Source organism: Chrysemys picta, chromosome 20 (genome assembly GCF_011386835.1).
Source record: "Chrysemys picta bellii isolate R12L10 chromosome 20, ASM1138683v2, whole genome shotgun sequence".
NCBI classification, from domain to species: Eukaryota; Metazoa; Chordata; order Testudines; family Emydidae; genus Chrysemys; species Chrysemys picta.
The window spans coordinates 24135058-24159439 of NC_088810.1; the positions used below are offsets into that span (position 1 = coordinate 24135058).

Sequence of the window (24382 nt, forward strand, 5' to 3'; positions counted from 1 at the left end):
ACAGCCCAAGAGCGCACGGCTCACTGTACCCTTGGCTTCAGGCCGGCGGCCGGGCTGCATGAGGTAGGAGGGCCCTGGCCCGCAGGGCCAGGCCGGCGTCTCCCACCCCTGGCACGAGGCTCGCTCAGAGGGGAGGTTTTATTGGCCTAGGGACAGGCCCCAAGCCTGGGGGTCCCCACTCCGCTCCTCCTGCACTGCACCACAGAGGCCCCATGGCCCTGGGCCTGGTGCGTCCCTCCTTGGCGGGCAGCAGGCCAGCCCCAAAACACTAGTAGGACCTACACAAAAACAAGGGCTACATTCTACTCAGAGAAATGTTTTTAAAGTCTTGATTGGAGGTGGGGGTGGCGAAGGGGGCGGGGACACACCATGCTCAGAGGGGCATGTTAGGGGCAAAGCTCAGGCTAACAATCCACACGTGCCCTGGGGGCAGGCGGAGCCCCACACAGCCGTGACGTGGCTCCAGGTGGACGTGGCCCTGCCCATTACTGCAGGCGGGATGCCCGTGGGCAGCTGCTCTACAAGGACGACAAGACAGCAGGATGGACAGAGCCGGCCCCGTGCCATGGCCGCTGCCGGCGGAGGTGTCCAGGGGTGCCCAAGGCCAGGGTGGCAGCGAGTAGCTCCTGCCTGCCTCCTGGACAGACCTCCTCTGTGAGCGGCTGCTGTGAGGCCGGAGATGCAGAGGGTGCAGCCCGCAGGGAGCGGCGAGGGGAACTGGGGGGGCTGCACACAAGGGGTGAATTGTACACACAGGCCGCAGGAGCGCTGCCTTGGCTGAAGCCACCCGCGAGCGGGGCAAGGACGAGGAGCAGCCGCCCCAGCCCCCACCCGGGACCAGCCTGTGGTACTGCAAAGGGAGGCTGCAGCAGCTGCCTGGGGAGGGCAGGGCTCTCGCCTGGCATTAGCAGAGAGGTTCGGCCAGTCCTGGAGCCAGCCGGGCTCGGAGACACAACGCGCGGGGGCCTGGCGGTGCTGTGAACCTCACTGCAGAGCCCCCCGTGGCGGGGCTGGGACGGGCCCCGGCACAGCTCAAGCCACGGGCCTCTGCCAAGCAGCCGATGGAGCCAGACCGCTCCAAGGGGGAGGGCGGATGCCAGGGCGAGACTGGGGGTGATGGGAGGCACCTGCTGGGAGTCATTGGAGCTTGGGAGGGGAGATGGGACGAGTCCTGAGGGGGGGCCTGGGGCTCCCCATGGTGCTGGATGCCCCCAGCTGGGCTCGGGGCACACCGAGCCCCGAGTCAGGCTCCTGAACCCATGAGATGCTGGTAAGGGCCCGTGCCTGGTTTTTTTGGGTGTCTTTGAGCCCCTGCCCCACAGCGGGGGTGACGATCGCAGCCCTGCCGCTCCCCCAGGCAGGCGCTGGCGGGATCCAGAGACGCAGCTTTGTGCGAGATGCTGCCGGTGGCACGGAGCACCCAGCTCCCCGCCCCCCGTGTGCCAGCCCACGGCAGCTCCAGTGATCCCCCCCCCGGCGAACACTGGCTCTGTTCCCCCTTCTCTGCCTGGCTCCTTCTGTCCCCCCAAAACTCCTCCCAGCTCTTCCTGAGAAGGGGGGGGCTCAGCCTCACACTGCAGCCGCTCTGATTGGCTGCTCTGCCCAGGGAGGCAGGATAGTTGGGAAGGCAGCCAATCAGATGCTGGGGGGGCAGGGGGCTGCCTCCCAGCTCTGCTCCCCTGGCAGCAGGGGGGGCCAGCCCAGACCCGCGCTGCTCCTCGCCACCACACCCCACTTCGGCCATGGGGGCTCCTCTCGGTCACCCAGAGCCGGGGGGAGGGGTCAGGGCAGAGACAGATGGTTGGGGGACGGGGGCAGAGACTGCAGCCATGCAACACCCCCCCCACCCACACACACACCCCCACACCACCAGGCAGCGAAAATACTGAAGCGGTTTTATTTACAGACCCAACAAAAACCCAAACGAAACAAAGGGGTAGGGGAGGGGTGACGCCATATTGCACAGTGTGAGCCCCAGAGCTAGGGGGGCGCAGGCACCAGAGCATGGGGAGCCCCCACCATGTCCCCCTCAGTGCCACATACTGCCCCCTTCCCAACCTCAGGTGGGGAGAGAAACAGCTTCCAGTGCAGGACAGAGTGAGATGGGGAGTGGGGGAGGGCGCAGCGACCCAGCCCCACGGCAGCCCAGGGTGTCCCCCGCCTGCTCCAGCAGGGGACACTGGGGGGGCCGTGGGGCCCGGTTCGCATGGCACCAGCTCACCAGCACAGCGGTTACAGCACAAGCTAACGGCGGCCGCGGGGAGAATAAATAAATTACAAAATATATTAACACTGACGTTAAAAAAAAAACACCAACAACTGCCCCTGGGGGACCCCCCGAGACAGTGTCCGAAAAAAGAGAGCGCTCTGGGGAGGCAGGAGCCGTGGGCTGGACGGACGCTCACCCGTCCGCGTGTCCGGTTCATTACCAGTGTCTGGCCGGGCTCCAAACAGCCCCGGGGCCTGGGGGGAGTCACCCGGCCTGGCTGAGCAGCGCTGACCCCCCCAGACCCAGCCTGGGGCAGCCGCTGAGAGCGGCCGACAGCAGGGCCATCAAGGGCCCCAGTCCACTCGTCACAGGGGGGACTAGGGGGGTCTATGCCCAGAGCAGGATCTCAACCCTGCCCGACCAGCTCCCCACTTCTTTGCCCCATGCCTGGGTAGCAGCTGCCCCTGCTTCTCTGCCCAGCCCGCGGGGCGGGGCCCAGCGTAAAGACGCCCCCAGGGGCAGGGCTGGCTGAAGTGCCAGGGGGCAGCCGGGGGCTCTCCAGGTCCCACCTGACTCTGCCTCGGCTCAGAGGGCACCAAGTGCTGCCCCCCGACTTCCAGGAGAACCCCCGGGGGGGCAAGTGGGGGGTTTGGTAGCAGCTATGCCCTGCCCCCCCCGCCTGCCGTGGAGCTGCTCACTCCCCCCACAAGACCCGGTCCAGTCCCCGAATTCCGTCCTGGGGGGAGGGGTCCTGGGCCGGCCCGGCCCCCGGCTCTAGCACTCCAGCGTGGCACCAAAGCTCCGGCGGCAGTCGATGGCCTTGGAGCTGGGCGGCTGCGCCCGTCGCCTGCTCAGTTCCTCCTTGCCCAGGCTGCCGGCCACCTTGGCGTAGGCGGCTTTGTACTTCTTATCGAAGGCGGCTGCGGAGGAGATGCGGATCAGGTGCCGCGGCAGCCGACCCCCCGCGCCCCGGGGCCCCAGCTCCCCCGCAGGCCGAGCGAGTGTGGTGCCCCCCCCCCCGCAACTAGCTCAAACCAATGGGCCCGGCTGGACCCATATCCCCCCCCACCACCACCAATGGGCCCAGCTGGCCCAGTATCCCCCCCCCCCCCCCCCCCCCCCCCCAGCCCTGCCGACCAATGGGCCTGGCCGCAGGCTCCTCTCTGTCCCTGTTCTTTCCAATGCCCCCCCAGCCCCGTACCAATGTCGACGTGGTCCCTGCCCAGCGCGGCCAGCATGAGGAAGAGGATCTCCCGGTAAACGCTCCTACGGGAGGAAGGGGAGAGAGAATGAGTAGGGGGGAGACAGAGCGGAGAGAGGGAGAGCACGGGGAGGGGGAGGGGGGGCAGAGTGGGGGGGGGCAGAGTTGTGGACAAGGAGCAGAGCTGGGGGGCAGGAGGCAGATCCAGGGGGCAGAGCTGGGGCCAAGGCAGGGGGCATACCTCTGCAGGGGGCGGAGTCAGAGGCAGGGGGTGGTACCTCTGCAGGGGCGGAGCTGGGGACAGGGGGCGGAGCCAGGGGATGGTACCTCTGCAGGGGCGGAGCTGGGGACAGGGGGCGGAGCCAGGGGATGGTACCTCTGCAGGGGCAGGGGGCTGGGCTCCGCGGCCAGGGTCTGCAGGAAGAGGGCGATGGCCTTATGCATCTCGCCCAGCCCCACGTGGCTCAGCACGGCCTCCAGGAACGCCAGCGAGAAGGGGCTGCTGGGGCACCGCCAGGACTGAGGCCGGGCAGCGCTGTTCCCTGTGGGGAGAGAGTGGGGGTCACCGCAGTGGCCGATCCCCCCCCAGGTGCCCGCACTGACCCACGGGCACCCTTCCCCCACCCCAACTGCCCCACGGGCACCCCTCCCACACCCCAACCCCCCGCGCTGGCACCCCTCCCTCACCCCAACCGCCCCACGCTGACCCACAGGCACCCCTCCCCCACCCCAATCCCCCCGTACTGGCACCCCTCCCCCACTCCAACTGCCCCACGCTGATCCTCAGACACCCCTCCCCCACCCCAACCCCCCCCCGCTGGCCCACGGGCACCCCCCCTCACCCCAACCCCCCCGCGCTGGCACCCCTCCCCCACTCCAACTGCCCCGCGCTGATCCTCAGACACCCCTCCCCCACCCCAACCCCCCCACGCTGGCCCACGGGCACCGCCTCCGCTACTCACTGTGGACCCTCCAGAGCACATAGAGGGGGGGGCAGCTGTCGGGGTCTGGGGTCAGGACATCCCAGAGGAGGCGCACGCACACCGGGGGGCCCTCGGGGGCCTGGGCCTGCAAGAGAGACATTGGGGGGAGCGTGGATCAGAACCAGGGGGGACCCCCCCAGCCCCTGGGAGTCCCTTGCCGGTGCCCCTCTCCCTCCAGCTGGTCCGGTACCTGGGCCGCGGGCCGGAGGTGCTGGGAGGCCGGCACCAGCCGCAGCAGGTTGCTGGGCAGGCCGAGGCGCCGGAAATACCAGACCAGGTTCCAGTATATTATGGGATGGCTGTCCACCAGCTCCGGCTGGGCCAGGAAGTCGCTGCCCTCGTTCTCCAGCAGGCTCTCCAGCTCCTTGCGCAGCACCAGGGGGCTCAGGTAGGCAAAGGTCACCAGCTCCGAGCGCGGGGCAGGGCCCCGGGGCGCCTGCGGGGAGACAGCTGCGCTCAGGGCCCACGGACCGGGCAAAGCCCTGGCCCCTGCTCTGCCGCTCGGCCCCTGCCCCTGACTCGCAGCCCCCGCCCAGCGCTGCCCCTCACTCCCGACCCGCAGCCCCCGCCCGGCGCTGCCCCGTGCCCCTGACTCCAGACCCGCAGCCCCCGCCCGGCGCTGCCCCTCACTCCCGACCCGCAGCCCCCGCCCGGCGCTGCCCCTCACTCCAGACCCGCAGCCCCCGCCCGGCGCTGCCCCTCACTCCTGGCCCACAGCCCTCACCCGGCGCTGCCCCGTGCCCCTCACTCCTGACCCGCAGCCCCCCGCCCGGTGCTGCCCCGCGCCCCTCACTCCTGACCCGCAGCCCCCCGCCCGGCGCTGCCCCTCACTCCCGACCCGCAGCCCCCGCCCGGCACTGCCCCGTGCCCCTGACTCCAGACCCGCAGCCCCCGCCCGGCGCTGCCCCTCACTCCCGACCCGCAGCCCCCGCCCGGCGCTGCCCCTCACTCCTGACCCGCAGCCCCCGCCCGGCGCTGCCCCGTGCCCCTGACTCCAGACCCGCAGCCCCCGCCCGGCGCTGCCCCTCACTCCCGACCCGCAGCCCCCGCCCGGCGCTGCCCCTCACTCCAGACCCGCAGCCCCCGCCCGGCGCTGCCCCTCACTCCTGGCCCACAGCCCTCACCCGGCGCTGCCCCGTGCCCCTCACTCCTGACCCGCAGCCCCCCGCCCGGTGCTGCCCCGCGCCCCTCACTCCTGACCCGCAGCCCCCCGCCCGGTGCTGCCCCGCGCCCCTCACTCCTGACCCGCAGCCCCCGCCCGGCGCTGCCCCGCGCCCCTCACTCCTGACCCGCAGCCCCCGCCCGGTGCTGCCCCGCGCCCCTCACTCCTGACCCGCAGCCCCCGCCCGGCGCTGCCCCGCGCCCCTCACTCCTGACCCGCAGCCCCCCACCCGGCGCTCGGGCAGGGGCGGGTAATCCTTGGGCACTGCAGCCAGGTGCCTGGCAGAGTCAGGACCGTGGGGCTCTGCAGACCGTGCCCGCAGCGCCCCCTTCTGGCGGCTCCGGAGGGAGCCTCGCTCAGCTGCTGGGGGTGGGGGAGGCGCCGTACCGAGGAGTCCGTGCAGCCGTTGCAGAGCGACGGGGGGATCCCCGGCTCCGGCTCGGCCTCATCCAGAGCCAGGCACTGGGAGCGGTCGCTGAGCACCGGGCCCCGCCCAGCTCGGCTCTGGGGAGACTCCGAGGAGCTGCGGAGGGAGCGGGGAGGGAGCAGGTTACTGCTGGGCTGCTCGGCACCAACCCCCACGCCCGGGGGGACACGCCCGCCCCCGCCCAACGGTTCCCATGACAACGGCGTGAGAGGGACAGCGAGATCCCAGAATGAGGCAGGATCCATACCCCTGAATGATGTGAGCCTGCCCCCCGGGTCACCCCCCTGCCCCCGAGGCCCCCCGCCCATCGCCCCCCCAAGACACCCTGCGCCCCAGACTTCAGAGGACAGAGCATGGTGTGGCAGGGGGTCCCCCCAAGGACAGGAGAGCTGCAGGGCGGTTTCCCAATGAGGGCGGGGGGGGGCAGCAGGGGGTCCCCCCGAGGGCGGGGTCTCACCTGGGGGGCTGCTGGAAGTCCTGGATCTCGATGCTGAGCAAGGGCACGAAGGGGCGGGTGCAGAAGGGGCAGGTGGTGTTGAGGTTGGAGTCGTCGGGCGTCCAGCCGGCCATCACCTCCTCGTCGTGCACCAGGGAGCCGCACGTGTGGCACCGCGAGCAGCTGGAGAGCCGGATCTGGGGGGGGGACTCGGCTCAGCTCCACCCCCACACTCCTGTCCCCCAGCTCTCCCCAGGGGGCAGGGGACTCGGGTCAGCCCCCATGGTCGCTGCCTCCCCTCTCCCGGATCACAGGGCCCCTCACTGGGCCGTGGCGGGGTTGCTGTCAGAGCCCCTCGCTACCCCCCGGCTGGGACCCCCACCCAGCGCAGACGGCCTCAGGCAGGTCTCGGGGGTACTCACCTCCACGGGGGGCAGATCCGGCCCGGCCAAGGCCTCAGGCAGCGGGTCCGACGACTTGCGCAGACTAAAGCTGCCGAATGACGTGTCTGACAGGTCAAACTCGCTGCCCAGGGAGACGGAGCTCTGGGGGGAGAGGAGACGTGAGCCCCACAGGAGCCCCCCAGCTCAGCGGGACCTGCTCCTGCCCAGCCCCGGAAGCACCAGGTCCCTGCCCGTTCCAGGAGTGCAACACCCCCAGCTCCAGCTGAGACCCCAGCCCCGGAGCAGGGCGGGGTCCTGCCCACAGGCCTAGCCCAGCAGCAATGGGGGGTCCCCCCCAGTCCAACACCCCCCCGGAGCAGTGGGGGGCGGTTCCCAGCCCAGCAGCAATGCCCCCTCCCCCCCGGAGCAGTGGGGGGCGGTTCCCAGCCCAGGAGCAATGCCCCCTCCCCCCCCGGAGCAGTGGGGGGCGGTTCCCAGCCCAACAGCAATGCCCCCTCCCCCCCGGAGCAGTGGGGGGCGGTTCCCAGCCCAACAGCAATGCCCCCCCCCCCGAGCAGTGGGGGGCGGTTCCCAGCCCAGCAGCAATGCCCCCCCCCCTTGGAGCAGTGGGGGGCGGTTCCCAGCCCAGCAGCAATGCCCCCCCCGGAGCAGTGGGCGGCGGTTCCCAGCCCAGCAGCAATGCCCCCCCCCCGGAGCAGTGGGGGGCGGTTCCCAGCCCAGCAGCAATGCCCCCCCCCGGAGCAGTGGGGGGCGGTTCCCAGCCCAGCAGCAATGCCCCCCCCCCCGGAGCAGTGGGGGGCGGTTCCCAGCCCCTACCTCCGAGGCAGTGGAGTCGGGGCGCTCCTGGGGGTGCAACAGGCTCTCCACGGGACTCTTGCGCCGCAGGGGCTCTGTCTGCTCCGAGGCCCGGCGCAGGGAGCCGGCGTCCTGCCGGGCGCTGGATTGCTCCACGCTGGCGGTGTGGCGCAGGGAGGGGCGCTTGGCTGGGGACAGCAGCTGCTGCAGCTTGGCGGCCAGCCCCCGGCGCGGCGTCCCCCCCAGGCTGTTGTGGTTCTCGTCGCGCCGGCCCGGCTTGGTGCCCCGAGCGCCCGGCCTCAGGCTCGGCTGCACCTCGGCGTTGTCCAGGGCCGGCCGGTCGCTCTCGTCCGTCTGGAAGCTGACATCCGACAGGCTCCCGTCCTCCGAGGTGCCGGGCCCGTCCAGGAGCTGGCGCAGGCCGGGGGGGAGGGCGACTAACGAGTCGCTGCCAGGCTCCAGCACCCCCAGGGCCTTGATCACTGGGGGGTGGGGGAAAGAGTTACAGGGGGGCCAGAGCCGGGTCCCTCCCAGGTCCTAACCCCAGCACATCCCCCAAGCCTGGTGACCCCTGCGCCCAGGTTTCGTCTCCTCCCCCCGGCCAGCTGCGATGCAACTCACTCTGGGCCACGCCAGCCTCCACCGCGGAGGTTTCGCTGCGGGGGAAGGTGCCGCTGCTGCTCTTCGCCAGCTGGCGGCCGGGCGAGGGCTCGCGCAGGCTGTGCCCGGCCCACGTGGTCTGGCGCTGGAGGCTGGGACGGGGACGGGCGTCCTGGGTCTCTGCACAGCCTGGGGGGGAGAGAGAACATGGGCTACTGGCCCTGCCCCCTACCTCCGCTGCACGGGCCCGGCCCCTCTACCCCCGCCCCAGGGCCCGGCCCTCCTACCCCCACCCCACACGCACCTGGCAAGACGCCGCCGCGGGCCTCGCTCTCCAGCTGTCGCTGCCGCAGGGGCTGCCGGAACTGGGCAGTGCCCAGCACTACGTTGCGCAGCTTGGCCCAGCGCAGCCGCCCGCCCTGGGTGCCCGAGGGCCACTTGCTCTCCAGCACGGCCTGCAAGAGAACAGGGCCACGGTTACTGGGGAGACGGGGTTCCCCCCAGCCCCCCCCGGCAGCAGACACCGCCTGGCTCACCCCGCCAGAGGGAGCTCCTCCCCCCAGCCCCCGGACGAGGCCGGTACCTTGTTGTAGTAGCCGTAGGTGACGGTGTTGGGCACGATGCCGGCCCGTTTCATCTCCAGCAGGACGCGGACGGAGAGCACCGGCTCGCCATACTGCCCGCACAGTTGCATGAGGCTGCGGTAGCAGACCTGGGGGGCAGAAAGCACAGGGCCCCGTGAGGGGGTGGGGAACCAGGGGCTGCTGGGACACACGGACAGGGCCCGGGGGGGGTGGCGCCAGGGAAGGGGCCGTGGGAACATGGTGGGGGGGGGGGGAGCGGGGGGAGTCCGCACCTCATCCGGCAGCACCACCTTCCTGCTCTCCATCTGCTTCAGCACCTCGTAGGCCGTCTGCAGCGCCCGCACCTTGGAGGGGGCAGCCCGCACGTACGTGGGCAGGTAGATGAACCACAGCCCGTAGCAGTGTCCGAGCAGGCACCGCGCCCACATGTCGGGCACGGACGAGTACTTCTGTGCCACCCGCTGCGCCACCTTCATCTCCTGGGGAGGCAGCCGGGTCAGGGGGGCCAGCTCCGCCCAGGCCAGGCCCTCCCACCTCACCCAGGGCCTGGCACCCCCCAGCTCCGCCCACGACAGGCCTCCCACCTCACCCAGGGCCTGGCACCCCCCAGCTCCGCCCACGACAGGCCTCCCCCAACCCGCCCAGAGCCTGGCACCCCCCAGCTCCCCCGAGGACAAGGCCACCCCATGTCCTGGCACCCCCCAGCTCTGCCCAGAACAGGCTTGCCCCACCCGCCCAGGGCCTGGCACCCCCCAGCTCCCCTGAGGACAGGCCACCCTCCCCCAGGGGCTGGTTCCCGGTGCTCCCTGCGGGCAGGGCTGAGCCCAGCCCACTCGCTGCATGAGTGAGCCTGGGCCGTCACCTGCTTGGTCCTGCGCGGCGCGGGGCTGCTGGGGGCGCTGCTCTTGGGCTGGCACAGTGGAGCCGCCAGCTGGTCCTGGGGGCGCTCAAAGAGCTCGGCCCGCAGCATGGGGAAGCTGTCGTAGCTGTGGGGGAGCAGAGGGGCCGTCAGGGGGCAGCTGGGTATATGGGGGGGGGGGGCGGGGAGCTGGGGGGTTGTCTCACCAGTAGAGTGCAGGCAGCTCGGTGCCATCGGGGCCCAGGGGCTCCTCGGGGGGCATGATGAAGACCGTGTGCTCACTGCCGTGCGAGTCGTCCAGCTCCATCAGGGGCGCGGTCCTCGGCCTTCTCCAGATCCACCTGCACCTGGGGAGGGGAGGGCAGCTCAGGGGGGGCCGGCACGTCCCCCGGAACACCCTCCGGCTGGGAGCTCCCTGCCCCCGACAGGGCCCCCTGGGTCTGTGTCCCCCACCCCGGTCCGGGAGTCGCCTGAGCCCCCGCCTGGTCCCGTCACAGGAGTGGCTGGGTCCAGGCCCCCCAGCCCCTTGGGATGGGGCCTGCGGGGTGAGCAGGATCTGTGGCTGAGCAAGTTGTAGGGACAGCCCTTGGGTGGAGGGGTGGGGCACTGCAGGGGGTGCCGGAGAGGGGTGGGGTGTCATCAGGGGGCAGGGACGGGGAGTTAGGGCCATCAGGGGGCAGGGGCGGGGCGTTGCTAGGGGTGTCAGGGGCAGTATGTTGCTTAGGGCAGGTGTCGGGGGCAGAGGCAGGGCATTGCTGGGATGGGGCGTTGCTATGGGTGCCAGGGGCAGGGTGTTGCTAAGGGCAGGGTATTGGGGCAGGGCATTAGGGGTGTCAGGGGCAGGGTTGTCGCTAGGGGCGAGGCATTGGGTGGGGCGTCGCTAGGGGTGTTGCTAGGGGTGGGGCGTCGCTAGGGGCACCAGGGACAGGGTGTCGCTAGGGGTGTTGCTATGGGTGGGGCGTCACTAGGGGCACCAGGGACAGGGTGTCGCTAGGGGTGAGGCACTGGGTGGGGCGTCGCTAGGGGTGTTGCTAGGGGTGGGGCGTCGCTAGGGGTGCCAGGGGCAGAGTGTCACTAGGGGCGAGGCATTGGGTGGGGCGTTGCTAGGGGTGTTGCTAGGGGCGCCAGGGGCAGTGTGTCGCTAGGGGCGAGGCATTGGGTGAGGCGTCGCTAGGGGCGGCAGGGGCAGAGTGTCGCTAGGGGCGAGGCACTGGGTGGGGCGTCGCTAGGGGCGCCAGGGGTAGGGTGTCGCTAGGGGTGTTCTTAGGGGTGGGGCGTCGCTAGGGGCGCCAGGGGCAGAGTGTCGCTAGGGGCGAGGCATTGGGTGGGGCGTCACTAGGGGTGTTGCTAGGGGTGGGGCGTCGCTAGGAGCACCAGGGACGGGGTGTCGCTAGGGGTGAGCCACTGGGTGGGGCGTCACTAGGGGTGTTGCTAGGGGTGGGGCGTCGCTAGGGGTACCAGGAGCAGGGTGTCGCTAGGGACGAGGCACTGGGTGGGGCGTCGCTAGGGGTGTTGCTAGGGGTGGGGCGTCGCTAGGGGTGTTGCTAGGGGTGGGGCGTCGCTAGGGGCGAGGCATTGGGTGGGGCGTCGCTAGGGGTGTTACTAGGGGTGGGGCGTCGCTAGGGGTGCCAGGGGTAGAGTGTCGCTTGGGCGAGGCATTGGGTGGGGCGTCTCTGGGGTGTTACTAGGGGTGGGCGTCGCTAGGGGCGCCAGGGGTAAAGTGTTGCTAGGGGCGAGGCCTTGGGTGGGGCGTCGCTAGGCGTGTTACTAGGGGTGGGGCGTCGCTAGGGGCGCCAGGGGCAGTGTGTCGCTAGGGGCGAGGCACTGGGTGGGGCGTCGCTATGGGTGTTGCTAGGGGCGCCAGGGGCAGAGTGTCGCTAGGGGCGAGGCATTGGGTGGGGCGTCGCTGGGGTGTTGCTAGGGGTGGGGCGTCGCTAGGGGCGAGGCATTGGGTGGGGCGTCGCTAGGGGTGTTACTAGGGGTTGGGCGTCGCTAGGGGCACCAGGAGCAGGGTGTCGCTAGGGGCGAGGCACTGGGTGGGGCGTCGCTAGGGGTGTTGCTAGGGGTGGGGCGTCGCTAGGAGAACCAGGGACGGGGTGTCGCTAGGGGTGAGGCACTGGGTGGGGCGTCGCTAGGAGTGTTACTAGGGGTTGGGCGTCGCTAGGGGCACCAGGAGCAGGGTGTCGCTAGGGGCGAGGCACTGGGTGGGGCGTCGCTAGGGGCGGGGCGTCACCTTGTCCACACAGGTGTCGAAGAACTCCAGGCAGGCATGCCGGTCGCTGACGAAGGAGCACTCGTGGATGAACTGCGTGAAGAGCTGCGTGCGCAGCAGCTGCCCGTAGAACTTGTGGTAGGCGCGGTCCCGGGACTTGAGGAAACCTGGGGGGGGACAGGGGGAGGGGGTCACACGGGAGCTCAGCCCCCTCGCCCCGCCCCCCCGGGGTGGCGCCCCCTCACCCTGCAGGGAGAAGAGGCTGCTGGAGTCGTGGGTGGTGTCGCAGGGCGCCCGGGTGATGGGCAGCAGGAAGGAGCGGTAACCCTTCAGCAGGCAGGCCATGAACCGCAGGAAGGAGGCCTGGATCTCCAGCTCTAGCTGCTTGCGCCGCCCGTACACCAGGTCGTAGTCGGTGAGCAGGAACTCCAGCGACGCCTCCTCCACCGGCTTGTTGTACACTGGGGGGAGCGGCGGGGTTAGCACGGCCCCCCCAGGCTCCCCGCCCCCCAGAGCTCCCCCTCAGCTCCCCACTCACTCTCATCCAGCTGCTGGAAGTGGGCGAGCAGCGCAGCCTGCAGCACTTTGCAGGGCCGGCGGGGCAGCGCGCGGGGCGACAGCAGCTTCCTCTCCTCGCTCCTGGCAGGGGAGACAGAGACGAGCACAAAGCCGGGCTGCCCTCACCGTTAGCGCCTCCTGCTGGGCTGCCCCGGCCCCCCGCTCGCCCTCCCCGGCCCAGCGCCGAGACGCAGCCGCTTCTGGGCTGGAGCTGCGAGAGCCGCGTTAGGGGAAGGCCGGCCAAGGGCCCGGCGGGAACTTGGCCAGGACACCGGGTTCCGCCCGGGGACCCGCCCAGGAATACGGACGCGGCGGCTGGGGAGGGGGCCGGGCCCAGGGGAACTCACAGGAAGATGGTGTTGGTGTCAAGGTCGACACAAATGACGTCGCGGGGCGGGTCGTGCAGGTCGAAATAGCTGGAGTGGATGCCGACGATGAAGGGCACCGGGGGGCGCACAGCACGTCCGCCAGGGTCAGCGGGCACAGCGGGATGTAGGGGCACTGCCAGCGCAGCGGGAAGATCATCTGGCGGCGGGGCAGGGAGAGAGGAGTCAGCGAGCCGAGGGGGCGGGCCCCACTGCCCCCTTCCCCCCCCGGGGGCCGGACTCACGGAGACGAGCGCCTCGCTCACGCTGGTCAGCACATCGGGGCGCAGCGAGTGGATCAGCAGTTTCTGCTCGGTCAGCACAGCCAGCAGCAGCGTCACGGCGTTCTCGGGGCCCAGGTTCTGCAGCAGGGTCAGGAAGCTGGCTCCGCTGGGGGGCAGAGGGGGGCCGAGATGTAGAATCCAGACAGCACAGAACCTCCTCCTCCCCCACCCACAACGCAGCCACGGCCCGTCCCCCTCACATCACCAACGGGCCCCTGAGCCCCTGATCGTCCCCCCAGGCTGCCCCGACCACCCCCCCGGGGCTGTACCTGAGAGGCAGCGGGGAGGACACAGGCTGGCACAGCAGCAGGTTATCGTAGGGAGACATCTGGGGGAGAGACGAGATTGATGGCGTAGTCGGCTTCCCCACCCAGGCAGGCAGGGGGCAGCTCCAGGGCAGTGGTGGAGCAGGGGGCAGCCCCGGGGCAGGGATGGGAGAAGTGGGGGGCAGCCCAGGGGGGAAGCCCAGGGGCCAGGAAAGGAGAATGTGGGGGGCAGCCCCGGGGCAGGGATGGGGGAAGTGGGGGGCAGCCCAGGGGGGAAGCCCAGGGGCCAGGGAAGGAGAATGTGGGGGGCAGCCCCGGGGCAGGCATGGGGGAAGTGGGGGGCAGCTCAGGGGCCAGGGAGGGGGGGGCTCACAGGAGCCTCGGGCTTTCATAGACATGGGCTGGGAATCACTGACCCAAAACATCAGCTGAAGGCCAATGTGAGCAGAGTGGCCAGCGTGGGAAGAGCAGGGTCGGGGGCCCAGGCAGCCGCACAGAAGAGCTGCCCGGGGCGGGGGCCACTCACCTGCACCAGGATGCGCGGTCGCTGCGGAGACGGGAAGGGGACGTTGTGCATGAAGTGCGAGATGTGCCTGGGGGGAGACGAGCGCGTCAGAGGGGGGTGGGGGCTCCCCAGTCCCTTTCCTGGGGGGGGGGCCTTCTACCCCCATCCCTTCCCTACAGATCCACCCTGGGGTCGCCCCCCCACCTCCGCCCAGCGCTCACGTCTCCAGGGGCAGCACGTGGGGCCCCGAGATGGAGTAGCGATAGATGAACATGAGGAACTTGCGGAAGACGTCGAAGAGGGGCCAGTGCGACAGGACGCAGATGCTGCGGCGAGTCCTGCACCGACTTGCTGGCGATGGGGCGCCGGTCGACCACGCTGAGCAGGCCGAGACGCAGGCTCTGCTTCTCCGACAGCCGCTCCCGCGGGTAGGCCTCGTGGAACTGGATGGCAGCACCGTACACCTGGGGCAGGGGCCCGGTCACTGCAGGGCACAGGCGTGGAACTGCCCTCCCAGGTTTTGTGCGGGGTCCCACCCGCCACCCTGGGGTGCCGACTCCCAGCTGCAGGACCCATGCCCAGGGCTCCGCTTCCAAGCCCCACACGTGGGGTCCCAGCCTTGGACCCTTACCTCTGTCCGTGTTCCCCGGCCCCCCCGCCAGAGCCATGGCCCCACTCCTGGCCCCAGCTCTGGGGGGTGGGGTGGGGGACACGGACAGGAGTAAGGGGGGGGTGAGGTAAAAAGTTTGGGGTGGGGACCACTGGCTTTCAGCACCCCCACTCCACTGTAAAAAATGCTCAGTGCCACTGGAGGGGTGGGAGACAACGGAGCAGGGGGCCCGGTCATGGGGGAGGAGATGGGGCAGGGGACCCAGTCACTGGGGGAAGGGATGACGGGGCAGGGGGTCCCAGTTGTGAGGGGAGGAGACGGGGAAGGGGGGCCCAGGCCATGGGGAGAAGGGGAGATCGGGGGCAGGATAAGCAGCACCTTCGCTCACCTGTCAGGCAGGACCCCCTGATTCTGGGCTGTTCACCCTGTTCCAGGTCCCCGGAGACCCCACCCCACCGGGATGGCCCAGGCCCCCCCTCCAGCCCCACCTACCTTGTCCCCTGAAGCCCCCGTCAGCACGAAGGTGGAGAAGATGGGCAGCTGGTACTTGGTGTTGATGGGCCAGCTCTCGATGGTGGCCCCCATGGGCAGGCAGAAGACGGGCACCGAGTCGGGCAGTGGGAACGACTCACTGTCGTGCTCAGGGTAGCGGCTCAGGAGACCTGGAGATAGACGCACGTCAGGCGGAGCGTCTGGGGTGGGGGCTGGGCTGGCAGGGGCTGCGGGTCGGGAGTGAGGGGCACCAGCAGAGCTGGGGGGGAGCCCAGGGCTGGGACGGCAGGGGGCAGGAATGCCAGGCAGCAGCAGTGCTGGGGAGTGGGGCTGGCACAGCCCTTGCCCACCCCATACCTAGTGCCATCAGCTCCTCATGGCACGTCGCTGGCGGGAGCCAGGTCTCCCCTCCCCCCATCTCAGGGGGCAGCGGGGGCCAGGTCTCCCCTCCCCCCATCTCAGGGGGCAGCAGGGGCTTTACCTGCTTCGTAGACCAGTGTGTTGGCTTTGGACATCGCCATCTTGTAGCACAGGAACACGGCCGGGCCCCACTGCGAGGAGAGAGCAGAGCAGGGTCAGTGGGGCTGTGGCACGGGGCAGAGGGACCCGCCCCTCCTCCTCCTGGGAGGGACAGCCGGTCCCAGCCCGAGGAACCCAGCACAGCCTGCCCGGCACCGGCCCAGAGCCAGGGGGCCGCCAGCACCCACCATGCCAGCGTTGAGGTTCTTGTCCACCCGGCAGAAGGTGTGCGGTGTGTTCTCCCCCTTGCTGGGCACGACCAGGCAGATGTCGGTGATGCCCAGCGTGTTGTGGCCCTGGGACTCGGCAGCCCGGCGGTAGGTGAGGAAGGTGCGCTGGTGGCCGGCAGCGCCCGAGCTGAGGTTGGCAGAGCGGCTGTAGGGCGTCGTGCGGATGATCTCGTAGCCCGGTTTCAGGCGGTCCTTCCCCTCACAGTGCACCCTGCGGGGGGACGGAAGGGGCTAAGCAGACCCCGCTGAGTGGGGAGAGACACCCCACACCCAGAGCGGCTTGCCCAGCCAGCCCTGGGGAGGGGAACAGAGGGGCCCAGCCCAGCAGGAGGGGTGGGGTCCAGTCGAGGGGGAGGACCTCTGCCCAGCAGGAGGGGGCGGAGCCCTGGGGAGGGGGCGGGACTCCCAGAGTGGGGCTGAGCGCAGCCCCCTTACCCACCCCAGCTCGATGAGGGGTGGCTTGCCGCGGCCCCGCTTGTAGCAGAGGTACATCTGGGGGCTGTTGAGAAGGCTGGCATTCAGGTCCACGGGGTGGCCGGATGTGCTGCTCTCGATGCAGGTGAAGCCCTGGGGCACCTCCTCGCCCTGCGAGCGGATGACCACGGCCACGTCGGTGATGGGCTCGCTGGGCCGGGCCGGCCGGGGCTGCTGGCTCTCCTCTTCCAAGGCCTTGGAGGAGTCGGTCAAGCCGGCCACCACGAAATAGTCGACGAGCTGCGGCGGCTTCTCCTCCGCCATGGCGGCGGGGCTCACGGCATCTGGGGAGGGAGCAGGAGGGCGTCACTGGGGAGGAGGGCAGGGCCAGGAGGGCAGGCCGTGGGGTGAGGGAGAGTGCCACAGGGGTAGGGCCCGGGGGAGGGGGCAAGGCCAAGGAGGAAGGCGCCATGGTGGGGGGAAGAGGTCGGGTGGGACAGCGCCGTGGGGGGAAAGAGGTCGGGTGGGACGGCGCCATGGGCAGGGACGGCGCCATGGGGGGGGCTGAGCCAGGGGAGGGGGAAGAGGTTGGGGGATCCCAGGGACCAGCCCACACAACAGACCCACAAGGTGACGTCACAGAGGCTGGGCCCAGCGTGGCCAATGGGAGCTGCGGGTTCCAGGACAGAACACTCTGTACGGTGACATCATGGAAACAAGGCTGCCAGCGGCCAATGGGAGCTGCTGTTCCTGCTCCCCTCCCCGGGGGAAGGAGTGGGAGCAATGAGGGGGGTGTCGCAGGGAGCATGGGGGCAGGGTTGTTTCGGGGGGCTGTAGGGAAGGAAGGAGACAGGCTGTTTGGGGGGGGGATATGGGGCAGGAAGGGGGCAGGGTGGGATGTTTGGGGCAGGGAAGGAAGGAGACAGGGCTGTTTGGGGGGGCTGTAGGGAAGGAAGGAGACAGGGCTGTTTGGGGGGGGATATGGGGCAGGAAGGGGGCGGGGTGGGCTGCTCGGGGCAGGGGAGGAAGGAGATGGGGCTGTTTGGGGGGAATATGGGGCAGGAAGGGGGCAGGGTGGGCTGTTTGGGGCAGGAAAGGAAGGAGACACGCTGTTTGGGGGGAATATGGGGCAGGAAGGGGGCAGGGTGGGCTGTTTAGGGCAGGGAAGGAAGGAGACAGGGCTGTTGGGGGGGGCTGTAGGGAAGGAAGGAGACAGGGCTGTTTGGGGGGGGGATATGGGGCAGGAAGGGGGCGGGGTGGGCTGTTCGGGGCAGGGAAGGCAGAGGAGGGGGCTGTTTGGGGGGAATATGGGGCTGGCTAGGAGCTGCCCCCGGGGCCAAGCTGGATTGATTTCAGCGCAGAGTCAGCGAGAACCCAGGGTACCTGGGGGGCGCGACCCACTGAGCCCGCCGGGCTGAGCTCACAGAGTGAAAGTGCCGGGAGGGAGGGAGGCAGCTTCCTGTTTCCTGCTCAGGCCCAGGCCGGCTCTGACATCAAGTCAGTCACCGGAAAATCAGGGGGACCCCTGAGGTTTGGGGGGATCCCTCCCCCCCCCCCAGATCCCCACAGCACTCCTGGTTTCTCGGATACTTCCAGGACTTCAGGCTGGCTCTGCCCAGGGCCTGTGGCAGCCCCAGCCTCTCTTCCCCCCTCTCCCGTCCCTGCTTCCCGCCCCGGCCAGCTGCTCAGCCCCCAAGCCAGGCAGCACCCCCGGCCGGCCGGGAGAAAGTCACAGACCCTCTGAGGCAGGCAGGATGTTCCCAGGGAAGGACCCGAAAGGGGAAGGAAGAGGCTGACGGCACAGGGCGAGCAGGGTTAGTCACGGCGGATGCAGGTGCAGGACCGGGCGGGGGGCGAGATGGAGGAGAACCGAGAAGCCCGAGTCACAATGGGGCGCCCACTCCTGGCCACTGGTCCCCGTCTGGGAATGGGCAGGGCCGTCCGGAGAGGGGAGCCTCTGCCGAGGAGACGCTCCCATTGCCCCCACTCACGGACCAGCAGCCGAACGCACACGCTTACAACCCAGAGAGGGAAGCCCCATTTCACAGCACACACCAGCAGCCAGAGGAACTCCCCACCACAAGGTCCCAGCGAGGCCCAGAGCTGGGCAGGGGTCAGGAATGGCTCCTAGGGGGAGGGGGAGGGCACTCAGCGGAGAGCAGTTTTCGAGGGCTCGAGGCCTGCTCAGGGGGAAACACCCTTCCTGGGCAGGGTACCCCAAACCGTGGCAGCTGGTACCAGCCCCGGGGAGGGGAGAGAAACCTGGCCGGCTGGGCTCCTGGCCTGATTCGCTCTGGCAGTTCCTGGGATCCTGGACGCAGGGTCCTTTGGGCGAATCAAGCCGACCCCGGCACAGCCCCCAACCAGCCGGGTCTCCCAGCTGCTCCGCAGGCCCCCAGCAGGGTCACGCCAGGCCAGTGGGAGCCAGCTCCCTGCACACAATACTTCATTCTCTCCCCGTAACAGGGGCACCCTGGCACTGCGGCCACCACCTCCTGTCGGGGGGCAGGCCCACAGCTGGCAGACTGGGCAGCCCCCCTGACACAGCACAGCCGAAAAGCTAAACCAACCCAGCTCCTGCAGCAGGGTTACCATGGCGAGGGAGGCCTGGGGCCCAAAGGGGACCCCCCACCCCAGGGGCGACCCGGAGAGGAGCCGGGGGTATGTTGGGGCTCACAGGCAAAGGACCATGAACGCCCCTCGGGCCCAGCACAACACAAGGGAAGAGACGCTGCTCCAGCGTGGGGAGCACATCACCTGTTCCAACTTCCCCAGCGGCTCCTGCCCCCAATCTCCCTCTCTGGGGCACAGCTGCCCCCAGCCCACTCCAGGGTTACCCTGCTGCTGGTCTAGATCCCGCCCCTCCACCCTGGGCAGCTCCCATGGGCACGTGGCGAATGAGGGGGAAAACAGCTGCCCCCCAAGAAGAGCGTATTCCCAGCTCGCCCATGCGGCTGGGCAGGGGGGTGTTACACTGTCCCCCGAGACCCCCCATGCCCCTAGTGCTGCATGACATGGACCGGCCTGCCCTGGCCCCCCAGTGACAGGCACTGCCAAGGTACCACCCGCGCTATATTTAGCCCCGGCCCACGTGATCCCTCGTGCTGCGGCAGGAAGAGACACAGGCGGCTCTTAATTTAGCTTCCTGTAACCTAACGCGGGCCGGGGAGAAACTGCCCCTGCTGCCCCCCCAAATCTATCCCCACAGCTCGGGGCTCAACCTCCCTCCCACCCCCAGCCAGCCTGGCAGGTCATCTCGACCCCCCGTGGGGGCTCAGCGGGGAGCCCCCCACACGCTACACTCTGGGTTGTACGGTCCAAGCACAGAGCTAGGGCTTCCCACCGAGCCCCACAGGAGGGGTCCTGCTGACCTGCCTCGCTCGGCCCCAGGCCTCCCTAGCAGGACCCTGCGCCCACCCCAGGGGACAGCAAAGGCCAGGCCTGCCCGGGATGAGAGGTGCTGGCTAGGGTGACCAGATGTCCCGATTTTATAGGGACAGTCCCGATTTGGGGTCTTTTTCTTATATAGGCTCCCATTACCCCCCACCCCCGTCCCGATTTTTCAAATTTGCTGTCTGGTCACCCTAGTGCCAGCTAACCCACACCGCCTGTAGCCCAGCGCTCCCAGCCCCGGGGCAGACGCACCAGACAGGCGGCGTGGGGACAGCCCAGAGCCGGGTCAGCCAGAGTCAAGGCCTCCCGTGGTGCTGGGAGCTGCACAGACCTATTTACCTCTGATCTGCTGCCAGCGCGGCCTAAATAATGCAGAGTGCTCCAGACTGCCCAGCTCCCCGGCCTGCCTGGCACCTGCCGCTTCGGAGACCCCCTGCCCCACAGCTAGGTGAGCCAGGGGCCAAGGACAACAGGTGCCTTTAACCCCACTGTCCCTTGGGTTCGGTTCCTTGCTCTGGGAGAAGAGCAGGTGTAGAGTCAGAGCGGGGGGCTGGGAATCAGGACTCCTGGGTTCTATCCCAGCTCGGGGAGGGGAGTGGGGGCTGGTGGGTTAAAGCATGGGGGGCTGGGAGCCAGGACTCCTGGGTTGTATCCCAGCTCTGGGAGGGGAGTAGGGTCCAGTGGGTTACAGCATGGGGGGCTGGGAGCCAGGACTCCTGGGTTCTATCCTAGCTCTGGGAGGGGCATGTGGTCTACCAGTCAGAGCACGGGGACGGGAGCCAGGACACCACAGCCCTGGCTAACTAGCCCCTGGGCCACCGACAGCACGCCCCCCTCTCCCCCCCGAGCGGGAGGCCCCTCAGGGCCAGCAGGGAGCTGCCCCCCCCCCCCCCCCCCCAGGCCGGGGCTGTACCTGCTCTGCAGACGCACAGACACCGTTACTCTGGCAGCCCGTTACACCACCACCTCCTCGCTGCTCCGGAGGGACCTGCCGGACCCCGTCTGCTGTGGGCAAGGGCCGCGGGCCGGGGCCGCCCGCCTCCCCGCAGGCCAGGCAGGGAGAGTGGGACTTTCCATTCCTGGCCGCAATCGCAACCAGGGCAGGAGGCAGCAGAACTCAGAATGAGGAAGCCGAGAGCTCCCTGCAGAGGGGCGGGGCGGCCCCCCCAAAGCCAGCCTGGGCGGCTCAGGGCCCGTTTCCGCGCTGCCCTCCTGGGGGGCAGCAGAGAAGGGCTGGGGTCCAGGCGCGTGTACATCTAACGGCACCGCTCTGGGGCTGCTTAGACAGGTCCTGCTGCAGCCGCCTGGCCCCACCCAGCCCTCCAGAGCCCGCTGTGCGGGGGGCACCCACCCCGGGGACGGGCTGCAGGGACCAGGCCCTGGCACCAGCGCAGATGGGGCCGTCCCAGGCTGCCAGCCAGACCCCTCGCCCGTTTCCAGGGCCTGCCCCGTACTGGTCTGAATCTGGCCCAGTCGCTGAGTTTGGGGGAGGCCCCCCCACAGTGCAGGGGTGCAGCCGGCCACAGGGGCAGAGTTCCCCCCTTGGGGCAAACAGCCCGGCTGCGCCTGCCCCACGGCTACACAGGGGGCCCCCAGGCACTGTCCCCCACCCGAGCAAGGGGGCAGCCCCTGCTGCCGGGCCAGGGGACACAGATCACAGGGACCCAGACCCACCCGCCGCCCCGCCTGGGACCTGCACCGGGGGTGGGGGGCAGTGAGCTTTGTGCCCCCCCCTTGGGGGTGCGCAGCACGGCACGGGGGGCTGGTCTTTAAAGAAACCCAAACATGTAACTGGTTCCTGGAACAACCCAGTCACGCCCCCCCCCGTGCAACTGGCCCCTGCCCCCCACCTGTCCACACCCAGCCTGCCCCCCACCTACCCCCCCGTGCACCTGGCCCCTGCCCCCCACCTGTCCACACCCAGCCTGCCCCCCACCTACCCCCCCCGTGCAACTGGCCCCTGCCCCCCCCGTCCACACCCAGCCTGCCCCCCACCTACCCCCCCGTGCACCTGGCCCCTGCCCCCCACCTGTCCACACCCAGCCTGCCCCCCACCTACCCCCCCCCGTGCAACCGGCCCCCCGCGCCCCCCGTCCACAGCCAGCCTGCCCCCCACCTGCCCCCCCCGTGCAACTGGCCCCTGCCCCCCACCTGTCCACACCCGGCCTGCCCCCCCACCTACCCCCCCGTGCAACCGGCCCCTGCCCCCCACCTGTCCACACCCGGCCTGCCCCCCACCTACCCCCCCCGTGCAACTGGCCCCTGCCCCCCCGTCCACAGCCAGCCTGCCCCCCACCTGCCCCCCCCCGTGCAACCGGCCCCCCGCGCCCCCCACCTGCCCCCGCGCCCCGGCCGGGCTGACCGGCGCTCGGCCCCTACCTGCCCCGCCGAGGGAGCGGGCGGGGGCTGCGGGCGGGTCCCGCGGGGGGGAGGGGGCGCGGGGGGGTCCCGAGGGGTCCGGGGGGGTCCCGAGGGGCAGGGCCAGGGGACGCCCCGCCCCCTACCTGCGCTCGGCCCCCAGGCCCCGCTACCCGGCTCCCGCCATCGCCGTCGGCCCCGCCCAGACCCGCCCGGCACCGGCCCCTGCCGGCCCGGAGGACGCGCTGCACCTGGCGGGCCCGGCCGCCGGACGCCTGGGTTCACTCCCGCCCTGGGAGGGGGCGGGCGCCGGACGCCTGGGTTCCGGGGCGCCCAGGTGTCCCTCTGCCCGCAGCCCCCTTCCCTCGCTCACCCTCCCGGGCCCAGGGCTGGCAGCCCCCCCACCTCGCTCACCCTCCCGGGCCCAGCCCCCCCCCCGTCCCACTGCTCGGGGGCAGCCCCCCAGGGCTGCCGGCCAAGGTTGGGGGGCAGCACCCCCCCCCCAGTGCGAGGAGTCGGCCGGGCACGGCCCAGCCTGGGCACGGAGGGAGGAGATCAGGGTTCCTCGCACGATGGCACCATTAGCTCACCATGCCTCGTGCGTTCACCATGACCCGTGCGTTCCCGCCGCGGTAGCCCTGGCACGTTGGCAGCACCAGGGAGGAAAGTCGCAGCCTGGCCCAGCTATACCATGACCCCCCAGCCCCCACGGAGGCGGCCGCTTTGTTCAAGGGCCCAGGCCCACCTGGCCCCTCCTCCCTCCTGCATTCCCCAGCCGATCAAACCCAGGGGCTTCCAGCCGTCGGGGGCCAGCCCTGGGTCTGGGTTGGCAGGTAGCCAACGTCTCAGTGATTGGCTTCATGGACTCTCCCGTGACGGGGGGTCCAGGCCCCAGACAACGAGTGCCAGCCCCACCTGCATCGCTAGGCCTCCCCAGAGCCTTTCCCACCCCCTCTGTCCCCCCTGACAATGCAGCATGTGGGGGAAACTGAGGCACGCACAGTCTTCATATAAAATATTTACGGAAAATCCCCCCCTCTGTCCCCCGGGGGCCACCGGCAACCAGGCTCACCAGCCCCCGGGTTATACTGCAGCCTCTAGGCAGGAGCGTGACGGCAGCTGCAGGTTGGGGGGTGGAGAAGGCAGTAAGGCCAAGGGGCTGCGCTGGAGGAAGAGGGGGATCCCGGGAGGCTGGGGTTGGCTCACTGAAGGGAGGCTCCTGGACACGGGTCCAAAGCTGGGGCTATAGCACCGGTTCTGTGGATCCCCGGGGGGAGTCCAGGCCTCCTTTCTTCGGGGCCTCCCCAGCAGGGAGCTTTGCACAGCAAGACCCAAGCAGGGTCAGGCTCCGAGCCAGAAGGGTTTGCAGGGAGCAGAGGCGGGGGGGGGGTAAAACGAGGAGCAACAGGCTGAAATTAATGGCAAGAAAATGTCCAGTGACCAGGAGCAGCCACCGCCGGGATTGCCTGGGCCAAGGAGCCTCTGCCCATGTGTGTGTGGGGGAGCAGGGACCAGGAGCCTCCTGGTGCCTGGCCCAGCAGTGGGGAGGAGGGCTGAGGCAGCCCGGCCGGGGCCGGGATCACTCCGGGTTCCAGGGCCAGGGAAACGGGTGAAGCCGCTGCTGTAGAAATGCAGACGATGAAGGGCAGACCCTAGCAAGGTGGCCCAGCGTGGGGGGCGAGGGAGTGCAGCACCCGGCTGCAGGCCCAGGATCTGTCCCATTCTCCTGGAGAGAGAAATAGCAGGGCCCCCACGGATCTGTACTGGGACCAGCCCTGTTCAAAGTGATCTGGAAAAAGGGGTAAACAGGGAGGTGGCGACGTTTGCAGACAAAACTAAATGACTCGATCTAGTTTTGTCCAAAGCTGACTGGGAAGAACTCCCAGAACTGGGCGAGGGGCAACCAAAGGGCAGAGGAAATTCAACGTTGATAAATGCAAAGTGATGGAGATTGGAAAACACAATCCCAGCTACACCTACAAACTGATGGGGTCTAAGTTAGCTGTTACCGCTCAAGAAAGAGATCCTGGAGTCATGGTGGAGAGTTCTCTGAAAACATCCGCTCCGTGTGCGGTGCAGGCAGAAAAGCTCCCAATGTGAAAAGGGCTAGCTAGTAACACAGAGCACAATGCAACTATATAAATCCAGGGGACACCCACACCTTGAATATTGCCTGCAGGGCTGGTCGCCTTGTCTCCAAAAATCATACAATAACTGCAAAAAGTACAGAGAGGGCAACAAAAATGCTTAGGGGTCTGGAACCTGTTCCAGGTGAGGAGAGGCTAGAGAGACGGGGACTGCTCAGTTTGGAAAAGGGCTGACGAAGGGGGGGATATGCTAGAGGTCTATAAAATTATGGCTGGGCTGGAGAAAGTGACTAGGGAAGTGTTATTTACCCCTTCACATAACACAAGAACCAGGGGTCACGCAATGATATTAACAGGCAGTGGGTTTAACACACACACACACACACACACACACACACACACAAATACTTCTTCACACAACGCACAGTC

At 69.4% G+C, this 24382-nt stretch overlaps 1 protein-coding gene across 1 annotated transcript; it reads right to left on the reverse strand.

The window, feature by feature from the left end:
• Positions 1 to 1881: 1881 nt before the first annotated feature.
• Positions 1882 to 22168, reverse strand: DENND4B (DENN domain containing 4B). Its single transcript, XM_065574053.1, is given in 31 exon segments — positions 1882 to 3129; positions 3411 to 3475; positions 3787 to 3952; positions 4373 to 4478; positions 4584 to 4829; positions 5943 to 6078; positions 6440 to 6615; positions 6841 to 6963; positions 7639 to 8099; positions 8239 to 8406; positions 8522 to 8672; positions 8801 to 8929; positions 9074 to 9280; positions 9664 to 9787; positions 9867 to 9976; positions 9978 to 10007; positions 11894 to 12039; positions 12118 to 12333; positions 12411 to 12511; positions 12778 to 12878; positions 12881 to 12955; positions 13041 to 13185; positions 13349 to 13407; positions 13872 to 13938; positions 14072 to 14187; positions 14189 to 14314; positions 14953 to 15122; positions 15434 to 15503; positions 15660 to 15912; positions 16141 to 16459; positions 22013 to 22168. Coding segments are annotated over 30 exon segments (4488 nt in total). The 5' UTR covers positions 16440 to 16459; positions 22013 to 22168; the 3' UTR covers positions 1882 to 2983.
• Positions 22169 to 24382: the final 2214 nt, after the last annotated feature.